The 20,225-nt window shown below is 43.7% G+C and overlaps 1 protein-coding gene across 3 annotated transcripts in view; it reads right to left on the bottom strand.

The window, feature by feature from the left end:
- LOC146184992 (uncharacterized) overlaps window positions 1-20,225 on the bottom strand; it is a 94,169-nt gene that overhangs the window by 60,911 nt on the left and 13,033 nt on the right. For 2 of the 3 annotated variants that reach the window (XM_084605935.1, XM_084605937.1), the window contains exons 5-9: window positions 10,669-10,743; window positions 5,017-5,113; window positions 4,841-4,938; window positions 4,331-4,481; window positions 4,046-4,214 (exon numbers count right to left, since the gene is read on the bottom strand). In XM_084605935.1, the coding sequence (XP_084462061.1) occupies window positions 4,046-4,214; window positions 4,331-4,481; window positions 4,841-4,938; window positions 5,017-5,113; window positions 10,669-10,743 (590 nt within the window). The remainder of the gene's footprint in view (window positions 1-4,045; window positions 4,215-4,330; window positions 4,482-4,840; window positions 4,939-5,016; window positions 5,114-10,668; window positions 10,744-20,225) is intronic. The other variant, XM_084605936.1, reaches the window with a different exon arrangement.

Raw genomic sequence — 20,225 nt, 5'->3', positions numbered from 1 at the left:
TTCTTGACAGCCAAATTAACCAGAAATTCCTGTATCTCACAGCAATATAACATCTCCAGCCAGTTTCATGCAGGTTTTTCCTGTACAAAAGACCTGTATATGAAATCCTGGATAAAGCGATAACCACATGAAGCGATAATTCTAGGCAATGCGTCACGCGACGACGACGCCAATGCCTGCCGCTGGTGCACACTGCACGAGGCGACAGGACTTGGCGACAGAGCGGCTCGTTTTCAGTGTTGCTGTCACCCCCGCCTCGTCGTTCGGTCAAGGGGAGTACAGTTACGCTAGCATCCTATTTCTAACACTAAACAGCATGAAGTATGACAAAGCCCAGATGAAAAGCATTGCAATTCTAAGCGACACAGCGCAGTGGTGCACTACTACACTGCAATGTAGACTTCCTTTGCAAGAAGCAACTTTCTCCCACTCCTTTTGAAAATTAACATCTAGCCACACAAGCCTTTTTTTTCCTTTTATTACCCTACCAGACTTTTACTGAACTGTCTTGATTTGCTCAAACTATATATGCACGGATCAGATGAAGTGAGTGTCTGCAGGTTCTTCTAGTCTGGAAAACAAACTCCACTCGCAAAAAAAGCCAAAATGGAAGTTGTGTACCCTAAAGCCTTCTGCGATTGGCTGCCTCAAGAGGTGCTTCGGGGCAACACGCGAAAGTTTTTAAAAACCCAGAACCTGAGCGATGCGACGAGCTGCAATGGTTTGGTGGCCCTCAGCCCGCCACGCGACAGCGTCGTGTGGCCTGTCGTGAATTGTTGCCTTGTGCGCCTAGCGCTTGCTTATTTTATTTGCAAATATACACAAATACAATGAACTTTTAAATAAAGAAACCCACTGTTTGCTATTTTTTTTCCCTTTTTATTTGTTTGTTTTTTGCTGATCAGCTATTAAATTTTCGAAGACATTTTCCCCCATATGCATACGATTAGCACTACAAAATTATAATGTTCGCACATCCCTAATATTGAATTGTCGATACTGTATATCAAACTATTTCACAATTCTCTTCGAGTTCAATATATCCGGGATCGATTGTATTACATGTCACCACAGTTATGACCACTCCACATGCAATGGATTTCAGTGATCGTCAGTGATGTCATTTATCGCGGCAGAGTGAAATGCTAGAATTCCACCTCAATGGACACTAGGAGGAAGGACACATCGAAGGTGGCTTGTGCCGACAGATTGCCACATTTTAACAATGACAATGCTACTTTCACTGGAAACAGAGCTTTTATAAGCTAGGACAAGGGATGGAAAATGAAATGAAGGCACCAACATCAACGACCATTTCACGAGCAGATGTGGTGTATACTGACACTGACTTTTGCGGTTGGAACGCTGGTGCTAGCTCACCATCCACATCAAAATGGCAACCACATTTCCGGTGTAATTGTGTAAATCATAGCAAACAAAACTTTTGCTGCTAGACAAGGATCAACATACTAAAAGCAAAAATTGTACACGCAGTGTCCTTAGCGTCCCTGCAGAAACAAATAAAAGCATAACTGCAAAGAAAAATTTAGCAGCTGCTAAACTTTGTTAAACCAAAGTGCGAGTGATAGCTCTTCATGATTATGATATAGGTTTTGCTATAAAAATGACATTGTGAGCTTCATGGCCTGACATGTTTGGTTCCTGATCCATGACTGGCGAGAGAGGCTCGACAGCCCCTTTATACAAAGGATGAGAGCATGAATGACGCGATTCTTGAACCTAGTGTTTATCTGGATGACGTCAGTTGATGTCAAGATCACGGGTCAAAATCTTGTGTCAATATTCATGTTACTAAGGTTTGACAAGTTTGGCTGAAGGTCAAACTGCCGCACACACCCTAAACTCTGCTTTTGCACCGAGTGGAGCTATTATTGTAAAATTTTCATTTCTTAAGTGCATCTCGCAAAGAAACCACACACCATTCTGCTATTTCGAAAAGGCTTTTGGTGCAACCCGATCTTGTGTTCCCCATTCCTGGCACCATTTTTATAGCTTAACTCATGGACTTTGGAACGTGCAGCCTGAAAAACTACTACATACCCTTTGGTTTCTCAGCATTTATCCTCGTACCTCATAATGAGAGAAATGCGGACTCCACAACAGAATGCAGAGGTTGTCGTAATTTTCTTCTTTGCAAAATTTCTATTTGTGACATTATGAGCCACACAATGGTCTTCCAATTATTTACGGCTACAAGGAAATGGCACATACAAGTTTATATTGACACCATTATAGATCACCTTCAATCATGAATATGAAGCATCTGAAAGAACTGCACACAATACTATTGTGGTTCGAAGCAGTGAGCCTTGATTGGGCTGCATAATAACTAAATTTAGAAAAGAACCTTGACAAGATAACAGGCCATGCATATGGGGCACTGACACCTTTCGCAGGCCCTACCCAGTACATATAAAGAGATACTCTCATACAAAAGACCGTATGACATATACACATACATATATACAAACACAGTACATGTGATAGTTTTCTTGCAGCTCTGTAAGTAAAAAGAAGCTATCAAAAATCTTAAAACTGTACAGCTTATTACAAAAAATTACGAGGGACTTTAGCGACTACAGTAGTGAAAGGCGAAAGCCTGAGGAGTCTCATCTTTTCTAGTGTTCCTGACATCTGCAATCCTACACTTGAACGCGCGCCAAGGAACGCCATGTGACAGGAGCGATGGCGTATCATCCAAACGCACACTTGTCGGAGAAAGTATGACAGAAAATTAGAGAGTCTCTTAGATGCCTCTTAAGAGAAGAATGGTGAAGGCCTACCCTTTCCTTCCTATAATTAGCCTCTTGCCGGCATTCGTTGCAGTGCTACATATAATTGGTTTACAAGAAAGGAAAGGCGCAGTATCTATCACACTTTCTCCAGCAAGTGTGAGCTTGGATGGTACACCATCGCTCCTGTCACGTGGCGTTCCTTGGCACGCGTTCAAGTGTGGCATTGCAGATGGCTGGGACGCATCCCGTCTTGGCCAATCAGAACGCCGCAAAAGCGGGACACAATTTGTCCATGACAGCATGAGCCATTAAAGGCTTTCGCCTTAAAAAGTGAGGTGATGACATGTTTCCATGCTGTTCTATGTATTCAGGGGTAAATACACTTCCCTTCTTGGTTCACAGATCCCGCCCCGTATGCACTGTTAGACTAGAGCCAGTCACTAAGCCAACTGCGATGAGTAAAGCAGATGGCAGGATGAGGCCAAATTGATTGGGAACTAAACGCCGCAAGTGCTGAGATTTAGCTTGTGGTTAAACCTGGAGTTACGCGATGCTTCTTTCTGTGCTACATGGCAATGAGGCACCTACGTGCAGTCCTCCCTTCAAAAAGAAATAAGGTGCATGACATTCCCACTCCATGTAGCCAGATGACCAAGAACTGTCTCGAGGAGACTCCAGAGTGCGGACTTAGGAATGAGCTGCTATGAGAAACAGCAAAGTTAAATATAATTATCGTTGCCAGGGTGACAAAAGCAAAGAAAGAAACCAGTGTCACAGCAGCATGCCTAGCTGTATTTCTTGGCTATGCTTGGTGACCAATAAAATTAGTTATAAACTGACACCAAGAGACAGTACCACTGGTTTATTTGAGCTAAATAAATGAAATAGTTTCACTTCACCAGGAGTGGTGGATAGCAAGTAATTGGTGCTCTTCTGTCTAGTCTCTCTAACGGCAATCTAAAGGGCTCAGACTATTCTTGTGGGGCACCCCGACTGTGCAGTAGAAATGCCAAACACACCATGTGATTGTATGCGGCTACATTCTACTGCTGGTTTCTTGAGGGTGCCCACACTGCAGAGTGAGTGCACGACTCAATTCTTGGCAGCACACTGCTATAAAGTGTTGACCCCGGTTGAGACACACATGCTTACAGCTCTGACTCACATCCGGCCCAATGCACAAATCACAATTCTTGCCTCTGCCCCAAATGACAGCTGAAACAATGCCTAAGCTGTCATATGGCTTGATGAAGGCACAGAGCATAAACCGTGGGGCTTCGGAAACCCACCTGGCCTGGCGACAGCGCAAGCTGTACCCGTTGATTGCGCTGGAATCAGGCTGGAGCAGGGATCTGCCTTTGCGACAGAACTTGCACGGCATGTCAGTCTGGAGCACACCACGCTGCGCCATCCACGGCACAGGGTTCTGCCCGTCCATTACCCTGCGATACTGGGCGTCTACACAAAGCAGAGGTACACATTATTGGACCCATCTGGGCTAGCCTGTGGCGGCACCACCGTGTTGCTACCGCCACCATCGCCCGCAGAAGGCAGGGCAGCAATGCTAGCCGTACCCAACTGCTGAGCCTCTTCCCGGAGCACTTTGGAGGGCAGCACCTTGCTGGGCATCACCTTCACCATGAGCAGCGAGCTGGCCGTCACCGCCGTACTGCCACCGGTGATGAGGGGCACCTGGCGCGCTGCTGGGATTCCAGTGGCTGGCTGCTGAGGGAATGCAAAAGCAGTGCCAAAATTCAACGGCCAACAAGGTGTGAAAAGACCAAGCAGATGCAATGCCAAGTTTGGTTTAGCACTGGTTACCAAGGAAGGCATTTATGCAAGCGAGATCAAGAAGGATAACGTGCTTGAGGAAAAGCAATTTAGGTGCATGGTGGTAATTTAGGATACGGCTGCCCTTTCCTGCTTTAGTACTATATGCTCTCCCGTGACAGAGCAGAAAATGTTATTCATCTGAACAAGCCAAAAAGAGCCCACACTACATAGCAAGGTTACCTCAAATTTACAGTATGTTGCCAACATCTCCTTAGTGTTCTTTTGCATGCGAACTGGGTGAAAATACTCACTGGTTTGGCAAGGCGTGGCTGGCCAATTTGGAGCGGATTTGTGGTAATCACTGGAGAGGAACTAGGTGCTGCCGCCAGAGTACCAGGAATGCTCTTAACTAAAAGACAGAAAGTTGTCCTTTAGTGTGAGGCAAGCACGACTTTCGAAATTTAGCGAAGCATTTGTTTCTACATACCTGTTGTTGTATTAATGACGACTGGTGCATTTGCCGGCGAGAGCAACATTCCAGTGCGTGGATCGTACACCAGGTTTAGTAACGCAGGGCCAGATGCCTGCAGCAGACAAAGCAGTGACAAATGCCTTGATGGATAAACAGAATCGCTATACCATTTAAGTAGACTCCGTTTACGATGGACTTTAAATAAATTTAATTTTTTTCGTCTCATCAGATTTGTGGTTTCGTCTTTATTTATACTAATGAATACACTGCGATGGTCCGTGAAGTAGTAAGACTTGGTTTCTATCTTGTTTATCTGCATAGAGCTGGTGGTCTTGCACCAGAGAACCAAGTCTGGACTGGCCCTCCATTGGGTTGTCCAATTACATTTCCTTAAGTTGCTCAAGGGCAAACCGGCATTGATGCTGAAGGCTCAAGCTGAATGGCAGAGTGAAGCTTCCACTTCAAAGCATCACTGGGGACACTTAAGCTCAGCTTTAAGTGCATGACGCGAGAGCATAAGCTATCAGCCCACATATAAAGTCCCGCTTTAACCAAGCAGCATGGACATGCCTGCCTGTCCTAGGGGTAACGCGAATGCAAAGGGTTCTGGCAGGCCGATTCTGATATCACTCTCCCATATGAAAGGAGCGACCCGACTTAGCAGCTCCTGCCAAACGTAATGTCAGGCAATCCTGCGGCCAGGTAGTGCTCGGCCATGTCAGCTGACAGCTATGCCTGCCCGTGCCATGCTCTAAGGCTTGACCTTCAAGTTGCTCAAGGGCAAATCGACACTGACGCTGAAATCTCGAGATGGCTGGCGTAGTGAAGCTTCCGCTTCAATAAAATTTGAACATACTACAAATCAGCGAGAGGCACAGACCAAATGAGCACAGAACCGACGCATGACGCGAGAGCATAAGCTATCAGCCCACATATAAAGTCCCTCTTTAACCAAGCAGCATGGACATGCCTGCCTGTCCTAGGGGTAACGCGAATGCAAGGGGTTCTGGCAGGCCGATTCTGATATCACTCTCCCATATGAAAGGAGCGACCCGACTTAGCAGCTCCTGCCAAACGTAATGTCAGGCAATCCTGCGGCCAGGTATTGCTCGGCCATGTCAGCTGACAGCTATGCCTGCCCGTGCCATGCTCTAAGGCTTGACCTTCAAGTTGCTCAAGGGCAAACCGACACTGACGCTGAAATCTCGAGATGGCTGGCGTAGTGAAGCTTCCGCTTCAATAAAATTTGAACATACTACAAATCAGCCAGAGGCACAGACCAAATGAGCACAGAACCAGTATTTCCCTGGCAAGTCAAGAATGCACACCTGCCAACTTGAAGACTTTCGAATTCATAAGATCCTTGTGGCTGCACAAAAATGCCACCACACATTTTCTTTAAAAAGCCTCGTTGTTGGAGATTTGTGAGTGAAACTCCATTTTGGCACAATTCATTTTTGCAATGATCCTGTTGTAGCCAGCTTTCCCTCTTTCAAAAGTTCTCCACATAAGTTTGCGGGAGACATCGAAAACTGGCCCTAGAATCTGGAAAAAAAAGTGTGGCCCTTGCACACGTTTATGAAGTACTATTCGGATTTGACTGTAAAGTGAACTTCTTTACCTCGAGGTTCTTGTCTTTCTGTGGTGCAAATAGTAACATGCATTACCGAAGCTTTCTCGATCCAGTATATTATGCCTATATGCATTCTTAAATATAATAAACAATCCTAAGGTCCGTTCGATTCAGCTGCACTTTCTGCACCCGTTCCCTAAAGTTCTGCGGCAGTTCCGCAAGCGTGCAGCACCAGTTCCAGCAGATCAGATGCAGCATCGGCACCGGCTGCTTCCTAAACGAATGCAAGAGTGTAGGCCAGATCGTCTGCTAGCCTTGGTGTGGCGAACCAGCTGCAGTTGGCTCTAAGCAACTTGCGTCAACTGACGCAAACGTCCCGGTTAACTTGATGAATTTTCAAATAGCAGATGGCAACGAAGTTTTGCCATCAACCAGCCGCGATCCTTATGGCTTGCGCGTTGTAATAAACGGCAAAAGGCCGTAATTTATAATTATTCCACTTGTCAACGAGAAAATGACCGAGTTCAAACGACTGTGCGTACTCAAAAGAAGTAAACACACGCATGTGGTGTGATGCATGCTGATCTGAAGTCATGACCATATGTGTTTTGATTGCTCACTGTCGCAATTAAGGTGCATATACGAACTTACACAACATATTTAAAAATCATGTTTGGGATGATTAGCGCCGCTGATCTATGCAGCATACACATAGGATTCATTCATTCATAAATTTGGCGCAAAAGTAATTATTAAAACCTGACCGCATTCATGTGGTCAGCTACCTGTGGATATTAGTACTCACATGAATGGCTAACATAACTGAAGTCAGCATACATCATAACACATGCACGTGCTTACCTGTTATAGGCATATATGGTTTGAAGTATGCGCCGTTTCTTTAATTTGGCCAACACGGGCGCTTTCTCATTGACGAGTGGAATATCCAGTGTGGCTTCACTGTTACTAATCACAACACGCAAGCCATTGTCGCACAAGCTGTGCTCTGCTTTCATGTGGTGGCTGCAACTGCACCATTTTGGCACTGAACTCTAATGTGGTGTGCAGTTTTGCTGAACTTTTCGTGATCTCAACCTGCACGATGTCTGCTCTTTTTGAAACGAATGGCATCGTGCAGACGGCACCATGTTGCATCGCTGAAACAAATGGCGAAGTGCAGCACCGCATGAACCAGTTCAGGTAGTGCAGGTGAATCAAATGGACCTACCAATACTACCAAGCAAAACGTGGGCGAAACAGAACAGTATAAAGCTATTTTATTGATGGCTGGTAGTTTGATTTGGTTTGGTTTGGTTTATGGGGCTTAGCGTCCCAAAGCGATTCGGTCTACTGACATTTCACAGCACACGGGCGCATTGCTTTAAATCTCCATCCAAAAGTAACCGCCACGGCCGAGATTCGATCCTGCATCCTTGAGTACAGTAGTTAAGTACCTTAACCATTGCTAATGGTGGGAGGTATAAACACCACCACAGAAGCTTCGCGTACTGGTGAAGTGACTGCCACGGAGAGAATGCTTTCACTGACTACGACACCGAGCGACACTGCGGAAGTCCACTTATGGCGTCAAAACACACTGCAACCCATCATGTGCTCTCATGGGCTGATGTGAACAGGATGTATAAGCAGATGGTTTATTTTTGTTTATATGGTCTAACGACCCAAACTGACTTCAGCTATATTGGACGTTGCAGAGTACTTTAGTGACATCTCACAGCACCAAGACATTGCTTTTTGCTTCCATCGAAATATGGCAAACCACGTCCGAAATAGTTCCCGTATCCTCTGGATCGGCAGTCAAGCATCCTAACCATTCAGCCACCACAGCAATACAAGATGACATCAGTTATCTCAAGCACAAAAGTACCAGTACTGTACAGACAAGAGAAAGAAACGACTACATCAGCTTGTCTCTGCATCCCTATGAATAAAATGAATGCTATAATGCTGCTCTAGAGTCGGAATGGTCACTCCTATTCACAAGTGATATTTGAAAGCCTGTATGTCTGGGCACTAAGAAGAAAAAATTTCCTTTTTTTTTCTTTTTACCGCTGTTACCTCTACTAACACCCTTCACGTTTTTACAATAAAAAAATATTCATTAAGGCTGGTTCACATGCAAGTGATCGAACTCGGCGACAAGCAGCAGCGACAGAGCAAAACAGTTTCAACTTGTAGAAACTGCATCGCTCAAACTACCGCGACAGCTCAGAACCGATTTTTGCGTCGCTGAGGCAGAAATCTCGAGCGTTTTTGCTTGCATGTGAAACAGCGTTTACAGGTATAGTAGAATTTGCCCCAACCTTGCCTTTTCTGCTTACAAAAACTTTGTAGCATTGAAACTGCGATGCAAAGCTACTTCGTTAAATGAAGGGGGGGAACAAATACACGCATTTCAGTGAAGGCAAGAAATAAAGAAAAAGGTTTGTAGCACTGTGGACTTCACCACTTATTGGTTTGTTATATCGAAGCTTGACTGTGCAGAATTTTCAAACCTCTACTGATAAAAGAAAATAGGTAATAGTACAAGGCTTATGCAAAAGGCCACTGCCATACTTCGCATGATAGTTTGCAGCTATGTTCACACACCAGCAAGCTCTGAAAGTCACATGACCCGCTGCATTGGTTGCAATGCAGTGTTTACGAATTGCAGAAGCAAGCTATCTCTGTCTGAGCTGTTCTCAATTTATTTAAGAAGTGACGAGTGGTAATGCCTGCCCTCAACCAACGTGAAGTAAAGTATGGAATGGCCTAGCAAATCATTTCATTAGTCTATTATTGCTTCTTAATGCAGAGGCAGGGACAGAAAGCAGAAATCCCTTGCACGCCTATAAAATGTTCATGCTCAATACACCCTGTTGTTCATGCACAATGAATTCTTGGTAACTGCTGTTACTGTCCATGGCATCCCCTCTCGCAACAACAATGGCAGTAAACATTAACACATGCTTTTAAGCCCCGAATGGTGGTCCAGAAAGCACTTATCGTCAGACCTCTTAGCATTCACAACTCAATGGTGAGGAAGCACCTTATTGGTCAAGGCTAGCAGATGGCAGCCAATCACCATGAATCTCGGATGACTGGCTAGCAAATGGCAGTTAGGTTAAAATTAATCGAGAGGGAATAATAGTAAGTGGTACTCCTTGAGGTAGGACAAATTTGAGAACAAAGAGGAATTACATATCCAAGGAAAGCCATGTAGCTGGAAAGAACTGCTTGTACAGCCTTCTATGATGTTCATGGCTGAAGAAACGTTTTACCTCAGCACTGGCCTCAACATCAGCACTGGTACGTACAGTATATAATGTCCCAAAGTAACATTGGTTGTGAAAGGCACCGTGGTGAAAGCTTCCGGAAATTTCGGGCACCTTAGGTTCTCTAATGTGCACCGACGCTGCACTACACGTGGCCATCTTGCATTACAGGAGAGATGCACGAGACAGTCAGTTCAGCAACTAAGCTAACCAAAATGGCTAACTGACAGCTGATCAGCTAATAGCTCTAAGTGAAGAAAACTGGCTAGTTTTCCATCTCTAGTTACATGATAATGCTTAGCCGCAAAAACATAAAAGAAGCCAATAGTCACCACAACCAAAGGAAGCATGAGAGAATATTTCTTTTTTTAGATTTGTGACGGTAAAAACAATTTACAGTCTACTCACTTCCTTACCCAAGATATGACTGATAAGAGCATGGAACAAAAAAAAGAACCATGTGCCACTAGTGGCAGCCAAATAGATGACCTTCACGTGTCACTTACAGTGCTCTACCAACTAAGCTATATATAGAAATAAGGAGTCGTGTAATGTAACCTTGAGTGCTCGCTAGCACCACCCTTGTCTATAGTGATGGACGTAGAATGTCCTGCGGCTGTTAGAGGCCGATATTTTTTAAATCAGCTTTCCTGTCACCTCAAACAGACTTCAATAGGATCATTCAGTCTACACCATGAAGCTTACTTACTGAAATCTACTACTGCGTAAGAACAACAAAAACAGACATTGGTCACTTGCAACATATAGTAGTAAACTCAAGAACATTCTACGGAAAGCTATGTATGGTAAGTGACTTACCTTCACAGGGACTGCAGTACTGCTGGTGTTGTAGGAATCCTTTGGGCAGGTGTAAATAAGCTTGGCGCCTTTAGCCTAGAAGAGAGAACCGAAACAGCATTAAGTTCGCTGCTTCCAAACTGCTGTTATGCACCAAACAAAATTCGCCTTTTAATTACAATGAAAGCTTAATTTGGACCTTTGGATAATTCGAACTGTGCTATTTGGCTCTATCACTCCATGAAAGTCTATGCATACAAAGATCTTTTAAATTCAACCTCCTGTTCCTGTTAATTGTGAGCTGGTTCTGCCACAGATTACATGCCGATCAGCCTGGGCGACCTGGAGGCTGGCCGGAGAAGAAAAGGCTCCGCTCTATCACGGCCTAGTCATGAAGCTGCATCGCCTTCGATACGAGAAGGTAAAACCAAGTAAAATCACCGAAAAATGGATGAAACTAAATAGGCCCCATGACAGGCGCAGCAGCCAGAGAATAGGAAGCAGCAGCAGCAGCAGCAGCAGCAGCAGCGGCGGCGGCTGCCTCCTCTTTGTTCTGCTAGACATCCAAGACCTGCAACTAAAAGCCGTTAATCAACCTCTTAATTTAGAAATAGTTAACTCTAACTGCTAGCATATCCCAGATCAACATCCATGCAATGCTACGAGTCTCGCACATGTTTGTACAGGTATGATTGGTACCCTAAGCAACCTTCCAAACACCAGTACTGAAATCTTAACTGCAAGATGTGATGTGAACCGCGCACCTCTGATGTGCACGCAACAGTAGGCACAACAAGAAACCGATGGCCTAGTCTCAGAGATTAGGCCTTTAGGCCAACCATTTAGTTTTACATTTGTTTTTATTGCCGTAGCATTGCATGGGTGTTGGCCTGGGATCTGCCAGCAGTTAGAAATATCTCTATTTCTAAATTAAGGGGGTTGATTAACTGCTTTTAGTTGCAGGTCTTGGGTGTCTTGCAGAACAGAAGTAAGGATGCTGGGGAGGCCCTAACTATTTTCGGGCAGATCTGCTTTGATGCCCCTGACAGTATCATGCACAAGAAAAGTGTTGGAGATGAAAAAAAAAAAAATTGTTACTGTTGCATCATTTTCATCTAAAACCAGGAGAACATTGCCCAGTCTGTAAGCAAATAAATTTACCGTGCTGCAAGCGGTTCAAGTCCTCTTTTTCATAGCCATTTGGTAACTCAAATTTTTTTTCCAGTCCCACTGAGTTCAAACTGGCGAGCTTTTACTGTACTGTCAGTTATTAGTTGTAACGTCACTTAAACACAATACCAGCTTATTTCATAAAGTATTTGGATTTGTGAAATAACCTCTAAGTACAGCCTCTGAGATTTGCAACAAACATATCTTTTTTTTTGTTTGTTTGTTTAAGTGGCCTGCATTTAAACATACCTGCAATCTGAAGATCTGAAAATTTGTAAAACCCTTCGTGCGAGGGGGGTGGGATGGGGTGGGGAGGTAGCACATTTTTTATTTTTTTTTTATACTCCAGGATATTCACCTTTAGTGACAAGCTCGCTCACTCATGTTTTCACAACTACAACCACAATGCATGAAAACTCCATTGGGTCACGATTTAATTTTTTCAATGATTTTGAGGGTTGCTGACTTTGCCTACTTCAGAAACTTCTCTGTGTATGCTTGCTCAAAGCAAGTGCCACTCCGGTGTCCTTTTACCATCAGCAGGTTTTACAGGGTTTTCTCACCGACAGATGAGCGAAACTCCAGAGTTTTGTTGACAGAGCTGAATATTCTCTCATATTCAGCATTACGGTGGGGAATAGAGAGGATGCCCAGCATAACCATCGATATTCTGTGGCTTGCAAGTCGGCCAATTCCTTCAAGTGCATTCATTGTTTCTTTTGTTTCACCACTCTGCTGGGGTAGAATAGCAAGAATAGGATAATAAAATGAAGTAGCTGAATGAAGTAGCTGAATGAAGCAGCTGTAAAGAGGAAGTTCCAATCAGGCGGACAGATCACCGAGAAAGAGGAAGTGCTTTTTGTGAACAAGCTGTCTACAAGCTGAGCCACCCCCGCTCCGGTCTTACTCGCTACCAGTGCCCACTACCGGTGCCTGGATCCCCGTTTAACACTTGGTGGAGGTCGCGGGATTTCTCTTCTATTTTCTCGCCCTGGAGCTCCGCAGCCGCCGAATTCCGACCGCAATGACTGACTCCAGCACCAGCTTCTAGTGCCTGCACTTGGGCAACTTCAGCCATCTTGACGTTGACGTTTTCTAGCGGGAACTTGTGGCGAATTTAATCACATGTTGCGTACAGCTAAAGAACTGCTTTTGCTCATTTGCTCAACTATAGAGTAGGTTGCTATGCTGATGACTGTCTTTATCATATTTTCGATTCCATAGGCAACTGCAAGCAATGAATGGCATCCCTTGAGAACACCTGGCCACACAAATCTAGTCAGGAGATCCTCAAGAAGGCAGTTCAAGAGGCCCTGAGCAGCCTGACTGAAGAAGGAAGTTTTATCTTCTCAAAAAGAGATATAACAATGTGCAGAAAAAGACAGCATGCCCTGCTCAGCTCCGATGACAAAAAAAAAATAATAATAATAAATAGGCACTCTTCACGAGTCACTGGCTGGCTTCTCCAGATTCCTTGGTATGAAGTTTCAGTTTCTTTGCTTGTTGTGCAAAATGAACTCCTTTTCTTTTTAGCGAAGGCCCATTGCTGAGGGTGCTCTTTTTCCAACACCTACAGCAACCTTGGGAAGGTGTGCAGCAGTTTTTGGGGCCGGTGCAGGGTTTTTGGCGATTTGTAGAGATCTTTAGGACTCCAAAACCAGCTCTTCTTGTTGCACTGCTTTGATTCAGCCAAAAAAGCTAAGAAGTGGTTTCCACTGGTCAAGCAGCCTCTTCAAACACTTCCCCAAAGACAGCCAACGTGTCGGCAATTCTTCAACATCTTCCCGAAATCGACATGGTGAAATCTTTTGAAACTCTTTCAGCCGATCTTTCCATTTTGAGCTTTTCTCCAAGTAAAAAAATGTAAAACAAGACATCAACTTTTATAGAAAGACATGCATTTCCTTTTTGGGCAGCCAAGTTGATGAGGTGGCATGGGCAACCAACCCCAATCAAAACTTTTTGAGCCTCCCTCAATATGTCCAAATGCTGTTCTTCTTGGCAATCATGACGTGGGCACTGTTTGAAGACATTGCAAACAGGTTTTCAAGAGGCAAACTGCAGGACTCAGTCTCGTCCAGAATCAGATTTCCAATCTCCTGACCTGTTGTTTCCCCTTGGATTGTCCCGAGGGCAAAGAAGGCGGCTTTCAACTCTACTAGTCTGTTAATGAAGTATGTTGCAACAATAGGGTAAAGCTGCATATCCCTATTGTTACTTCCGTCAACAGCAACTGAAAGTATCTGCTTTTCAAAAGAATCTTCACGCTCGCAGCCATTTCATGAATTGCAGTCGTCTTCATTCGTCCACAGGCATAGCATTTGGCTTCTTTGCACTAGCGGAAGAGTTTCCGGAAAAGTGGTCCAGCATGACTGCTGACGCTAAGCGAGATGTTGCATTCAAATAAAAATGCATGAAGAGACATCCTGCACGAATCACACCAAGGTCGCTTTCACTGCGTACAAAACTTGCCAGGCCTGGCTCGCAGTCCGTGGCTCGCACATATACTTGGCGTTTTTTCGAAGCGATGTGGAACTTGATGTCATGACTTGCCACCATGTGAAATGTTCACATCACAGGCACACGAGGTCAAAAATCTGAACTTCACTCCTTTCTTAGATGGTGTGAAGCACGGAAATTCTGACGTGTAAGATTTCAAAAATGCTTGGAAGTACTCTCAAAGCTTTGAGTCCACCACCGTACCGCGAAGCCGCTACTACTAGCACACAAAAACAGAGGCCAAAGCCTAGGTCCAAACCCGTGAACGATTTACGGAGGCCGTATGGAGGCCTGGCAGACGTGGTATCGAGTTTTGGATATGGATTCGTGTCCCCCAGAGTAGGCGACAGAAGTCACAACATTGCAGCTGCAGACGAATATGTGTTGCCCTCTAATGGCGGCGAAAGATACCATAATATAATGTTATTAGATGTTCGCCCCTTTTTTTTTCGAAAATAAAACATTTTCCATAAAATTTCACGCAACATTCATAAAATCGTAAGACTGGCCAAAATTCGTATGTTTTAGGTGAAATTCAGAAGAGTTGGCAGGTATGCAAACACAGCTTGTCAACCAATCTGCACACTGTACACTGTCCATTTATTCTACGCAAGCACAATACAACACTTGCAATGAAAGCATACCGAGCTGACACAGACACTCTGCTCGCGCACAAAAGAATGCATGCTGGCTGTCAGCTTTCAATTATTGATTCAATTGATTATGTCCATTGGCCACTGCAAATGCCGCTGCAAATGCCGTAGTGCCCAAATTCATGCTTGAGCAGTTCCAGTGCAACTGGCCCCTCTCGTGTGCACCATTTTTATTATTTCATAGCCAGCTTCATTAGAGCTATGTTTTACACTGATTGAATGGCTCCATCAAGAGAACGTACGCAAGTTCTTTCTCTTCGTGCACAGCAGTAAACTTTGCAATGAAGGAAATGTGCACTACCCGAAGTTCACATGCGCTGAATCCGGCACAGCAGCGTGCATCAGTTGAAGAGCATGCAGCTCGCCTGAATTTTGTGGTATGAGTAAGAGCTATGCACAGCTGCCGCAGCCACTTTTCTCCAGGCGGATGCCCTTTTCCGACACCTGATGCGGGATGCTACTTGCTCAGGGTGCACATGCCTAGTAAATGTATACGAAGCCGTCACTTAGTTGAAAAAGCTGTGCAACAACACAGTCGCAATTAAAACTAGCAGTTGGAGATCCCACAATTAGATCTGATATTCCGTAGGTTTATCGGCTATGCAGACAGGTCGATCCCCCCAATTTTTGAGGATCATTTTCTGCAGAAATTCGATAAAGCTTCAAAGCATTTTTGTTTTTTAGGTTTCATTTATAGGGTTTAACATCTCAAAGCAACTAAGGCTGTGAAGGACATCAAAGTGGAGGGCTCCGGATGATTTCAATTACCTGGAATTCTTTTAACGTGCGCAACCAATCCACAATACGCAGCAGGTGCCTTGGTGTTCACCTGAATCGCTATGAATCACTGCCGTCGCATCCTTGCTCATTCTGCAGCGTTCTCCAGACAAGGCTAACTCGTACGTGGGCACATTGTTTTAGTTAACAGATGCTGCCCTCACGTGGTCCTACCCCTATACACTACGAACCTGCCACTGCATTTCATTTCTCCTTTCTTTGAAGCTTCTCCCCAGTGCACCTAAGCACTGCAGACAAGCCGCCATGATGGAGGTTGTGTTGTGTTGTGTTGGGTTTTATGGCACATAGGCAACTAAGGCCATCATGCACCAAACTCAGTGTAAAGCAGTTCTTGTTAAAAATAACTCAGAGTTTGTTTATTAGCTTTACTTCTTTTAAAAAATCAAAAATAGAAGGAATTTCAACAATGACATTCTCTCCTAGCAAAAGACTTGGATGAAATGGAATGTGTTTTTTATAGAAACACATAAAATGTTTTCTCCTGATTTCCTCATATTTCGTGCATGATATTAAAATGTGGTTTACTGTCAGTTGTTCATTGCATGTCTCACATGTAGGTTTTTCTTGTACGAGGAGTATGAAGTTGTGTGTGAGATGTGTATGTCCAATGCGGAGGCGACGCAGGATCACTTCAAAAAAGTGCTCTTTATGACTCTGTGATTTCCATTCTTGAACTATAGGCTTTACTAAGTGTAGCTTGTTATTTGTTTCATTATCCCACGAAGCCTGCCATTTAGCTTAGTTTAGTCATTATAAATTTTGAGCAGTCTTTAAGTGGAATGTTAACGTGATTTATTTCAGTGTTATGCGTGCGTGATGCACATTCGTCCACTTTTTCATTCCCCCTGATCCCCACGTGGCTGGGAACCCAGCACATTTTTATAATCTGTCCTTTTTTATTGGCATTTACGACATTGTGGATGATATATCCAATTAAGGGCTCCATTGCATTTTTGTGGTGCAATGCTGTAATTACACTTAAAGAGTCAGAGTAAATAACAGTTTTTTATGTTTTCTTTCATAATTTTTCAACCGCTACAGAGACTGCATAAAATTCCGCAGTGAAAAATGATGAACATTAAGGTAGTTGCACTATTTGTACCCGTTTGTCGTGAACTACTGCACTTCAAACAGATTTTTTTGTTTTAGAACTATCAGTATAAAATGCTGTATATTGCCTGTATGTTTCATCTACTGCGAAAAACTCCTGTAAAATGAGCTCCACTGCTTTTCAGCTTGACGTGTCTCATTCATCCAGGTTTGGCACGCCCGCATGTTACCACATATGCGGTTGGTTGCTAAATGTATTATATGACAACAATTTGCCAAAATTTTTATTATACTAACTGAGAAATCATGTTATCTGGGAACACACTTACAGGGAGAAATACAGTGCAGCTCTGTTGGACATTTTTACTCTCCGCAATTTTGAGCAACATGAATCAGGAAAGCATTACCGAGGTTCTGCTGTAGTAGACCCCCAGAACCAATGCCCGTTCCAGGAGGATGCCTAGGGCTTCACGAGTCTAAAAGAGGTCATTAATTTGCAAACAAACTGGCCCAATTATCCAGCTTGTTCACGGTGGCAGTAATTCTCCTGGATAAACAAAAGGTAGTGAACTTTCGATCAGGGTGTTTCTGATAATCTTCAAAGCGTGCGTCACGCCTCTATCCTGAGCTACAGGACTGCCTGCAGTTCAATTTGCCCCTTGTAAGTCAGGCCACACGTGAGTGTGAAAGGTCAGGGTGAAGCAGTGTTCTTTCCCTTTTGAACTCTACTGGTGTCCCACTGCTGTACTTGTGATCACATTGGTAGGTATCTCTTGTGTGCTTTTATGCACCCGCATTTTGCAGGAAACTAAAAAAGAGCGTCAATTTATATTTGAAGTCTTTATTCCTTTTTCCTTTGTGACCGATAAGGGCTATGAGTTGGAGGTACACGTTTATGTTGCAATACATGGTAATTGTGAAATTTATCCAATAAAGGCAGTGTGTTCAAGAAATTAAATTTTTTGCCTTCGTCCCGTATTCTTTCATGTGGCGACTTAGTTTGAATACATGGTTAGTTTATATACACTTGAACCCCTTTATAAGGGACTTGCACTGGGGAGCAGTTTGTCTCTTATATGAGAGGTCCCTTATAAGCAGGGTACCGCATTCCCATTTTCTAACCAGACCTTATTTCGATGTAGGCATCCTACGGGTAAAAAATGCAAAAAATAAGGGTATATTATATAGCAAAAGTGTTCTCGTAACTTTCTTTTACATATTGCATTTGCTTGGTGGACCACCATGCACTGACCACATCTCGCAACTTTCTTACATTTATTCTTCACCACAGCTTCTTCCAGCTTGAAAACCAGGCCAAGAGCCTCATGGCCGCTAGGCCAAAGCTGTATATGTTGGCGAACTTCCCTTCCAGGGATTGCATAGTGCTATCACAATTTGATGTGGCACCGCAACTAGCAATTCGCAACTCCAGAAAAAGTACGTCTGGTAACACTCAAGTCTAAAAAGTGCTGCGAAGTCATAAAAGTAGCCAGCTTTCCACCAAGGTGCTAGAAGCAGCCAAAACTATAAAACATCACCAGCAGAAATATCACTCAGAAATTTGTGTTTGACAAAGGGTAACAGAGGCTATGAGTAACAAGTCCGTGAATGTTGCTACTCAGACAAAAAATAAAAAGCAAACGAGTTTCTAAGTGGAGTTAAAACTGGTTGAGTAATAACCAGAGCAGTTTATTTGTCCTCTGCCCTCACCAAAGCAAGATCACTTTGTTTTTATGTCGTGTTTTGGTCTTGGCTTGCCTATGTCCCGCTTTCTAGGCTCAACAGCTTGTTTATGTCAGCGGCACCAGCTGATTCTGATTGCTTTCTTCCCATTTACCGGATCGGTTTGTTTTTTATACTCATGGTAGAAGAAAATAGCGCAGGAGACGGGGCAAAGCAGTAGACAACACGAGCGTCGACTAACAACTGAATGTGTTGTCTACTGCATTGTCACATCTCCTGTGTTATTTTCTTCTCCCCATGATCAGTCACAAACTCGCCCAGCAACACAGTTTGACTGTTTATACTCAAATTCAACGTAATAGGCAATTTTCACTGTATTCTTCAGACTAGCGGACACAACACCTATGATGTTTCCCGATAGGAAGCTCTACTTATCGAAGAACCCAACGTGCGCTCCCGGTAGGTTCGTGCAGATGCTGGAATATACAGTCGCACTTGTGCTCATCGCGGCAGGCCTGAAGACCTTCTCTACTTTGCACTCCCACTGCAGATGCTTCTTTTATTCATTTCACAGCTGACTGACCTACTCTTTGTTTGCTGAGGTTGTAATTAGTAATGACAGCACAGGTGTGTCTCTCTTGTTTGTTGTCAATGTGGTTGCAAATGAACCTGGCGATGGATGGGGCCGCATGTAATGTTAAAACGTCTGTTACAAGCGAGACTAGGTACCAAATGTCTGATTGTCTTCTACATACATTGTCTGTTAAAAATAGAGGTCCAGTGAACGAAAAACATAGGACAACCAACCATTTCGGTGAATGGTGTCTCTTATACCCAACTGTCTTACATCAGTGTCTCTTATAACGGGGTTTGACTATATTTTTTTTTGTGGTGCAATGACTTTGAATTAACAAGGTTTACTGTATTTATTAGAAGAAATATTCATATAAAACTATCATACAATTTCAACAAAAAACAACAACAGGAGTTCTCAACCATAACGAGTTCTCAAACATTTTTGCATCAAGGAACCCCAACAGCCACCAACATCTGCCATGGACTGACCCCCATCACCAAGAATCCTCAGAAGTATCACAAGCTGGTAATGTTGCTTATAAATGCGCTCTGTCTACTATATTTTACTGTTCAGTTTACTTTTGTAAGCATTAATTTGTGCCCTTGCTTTTGACTATCAGCTTTTCATAAAATGTCAATCTAAACTAATGCTCAAAGTAATGCCCATAGAGGCATGCAGGACGCAGGCAAGCAGCTTATGAAAACGAATTTTGATAACCCCTGGCCTAGAACATGAAACATATCGCATTTTTATCAGCAAAGGAAAGCTTGAATTTTAAGGAGTAATGACATCAAGAAATAAAATCGAGGAAATTAAGCACTGTAGTCAGAAATAAAGAGCTGTATTACACTATTCAAGGACGCAGGTCACAAGTGTGCGAAGCCGGTAATCCTCTCACAGTTGCCTGACAAACAGGCATGCAAGCAGGTTATAGCTTTTTTAAGCAGGCATGGGAGAAGCAAAAGTCCAATCTCAGAGCATGTTTGCAGCAATTTATGGGCTATTTTGGAGCACTCCGGGGCAGGCTGATGGCGTTAAATGCTATAAGTGTATTTCTCTGTTCGCAGCTACAGTAAGTCCTATTTCATATGGCCTCCAATAGAACAGAAAATATGTTCAAATTAACCTAAAGTTCTAGGTATTAAGTG

The sequence above is a fragment of the Amblyomma maculatum genome, chromosome 6 (genome assembly GCF_055883805.1).
Source record: "Amblyomma maculatum isolate TAMU_Amacu chromosome 6, ASM5588380v1, whole genome shotgun sequence".
Classification (NCBI taxonomy): Eukaryota; Metazoa; Arthropoda; class Arachnida; order Ixodida; family Ixodidae; genus Amblyomma; species Amblyomma maculatum.
The sequence above is the reverse complement of the archived record's forward strand: the minus strand, read 5'-3'. Positions and strand labels throughout refer to the sequence as shown.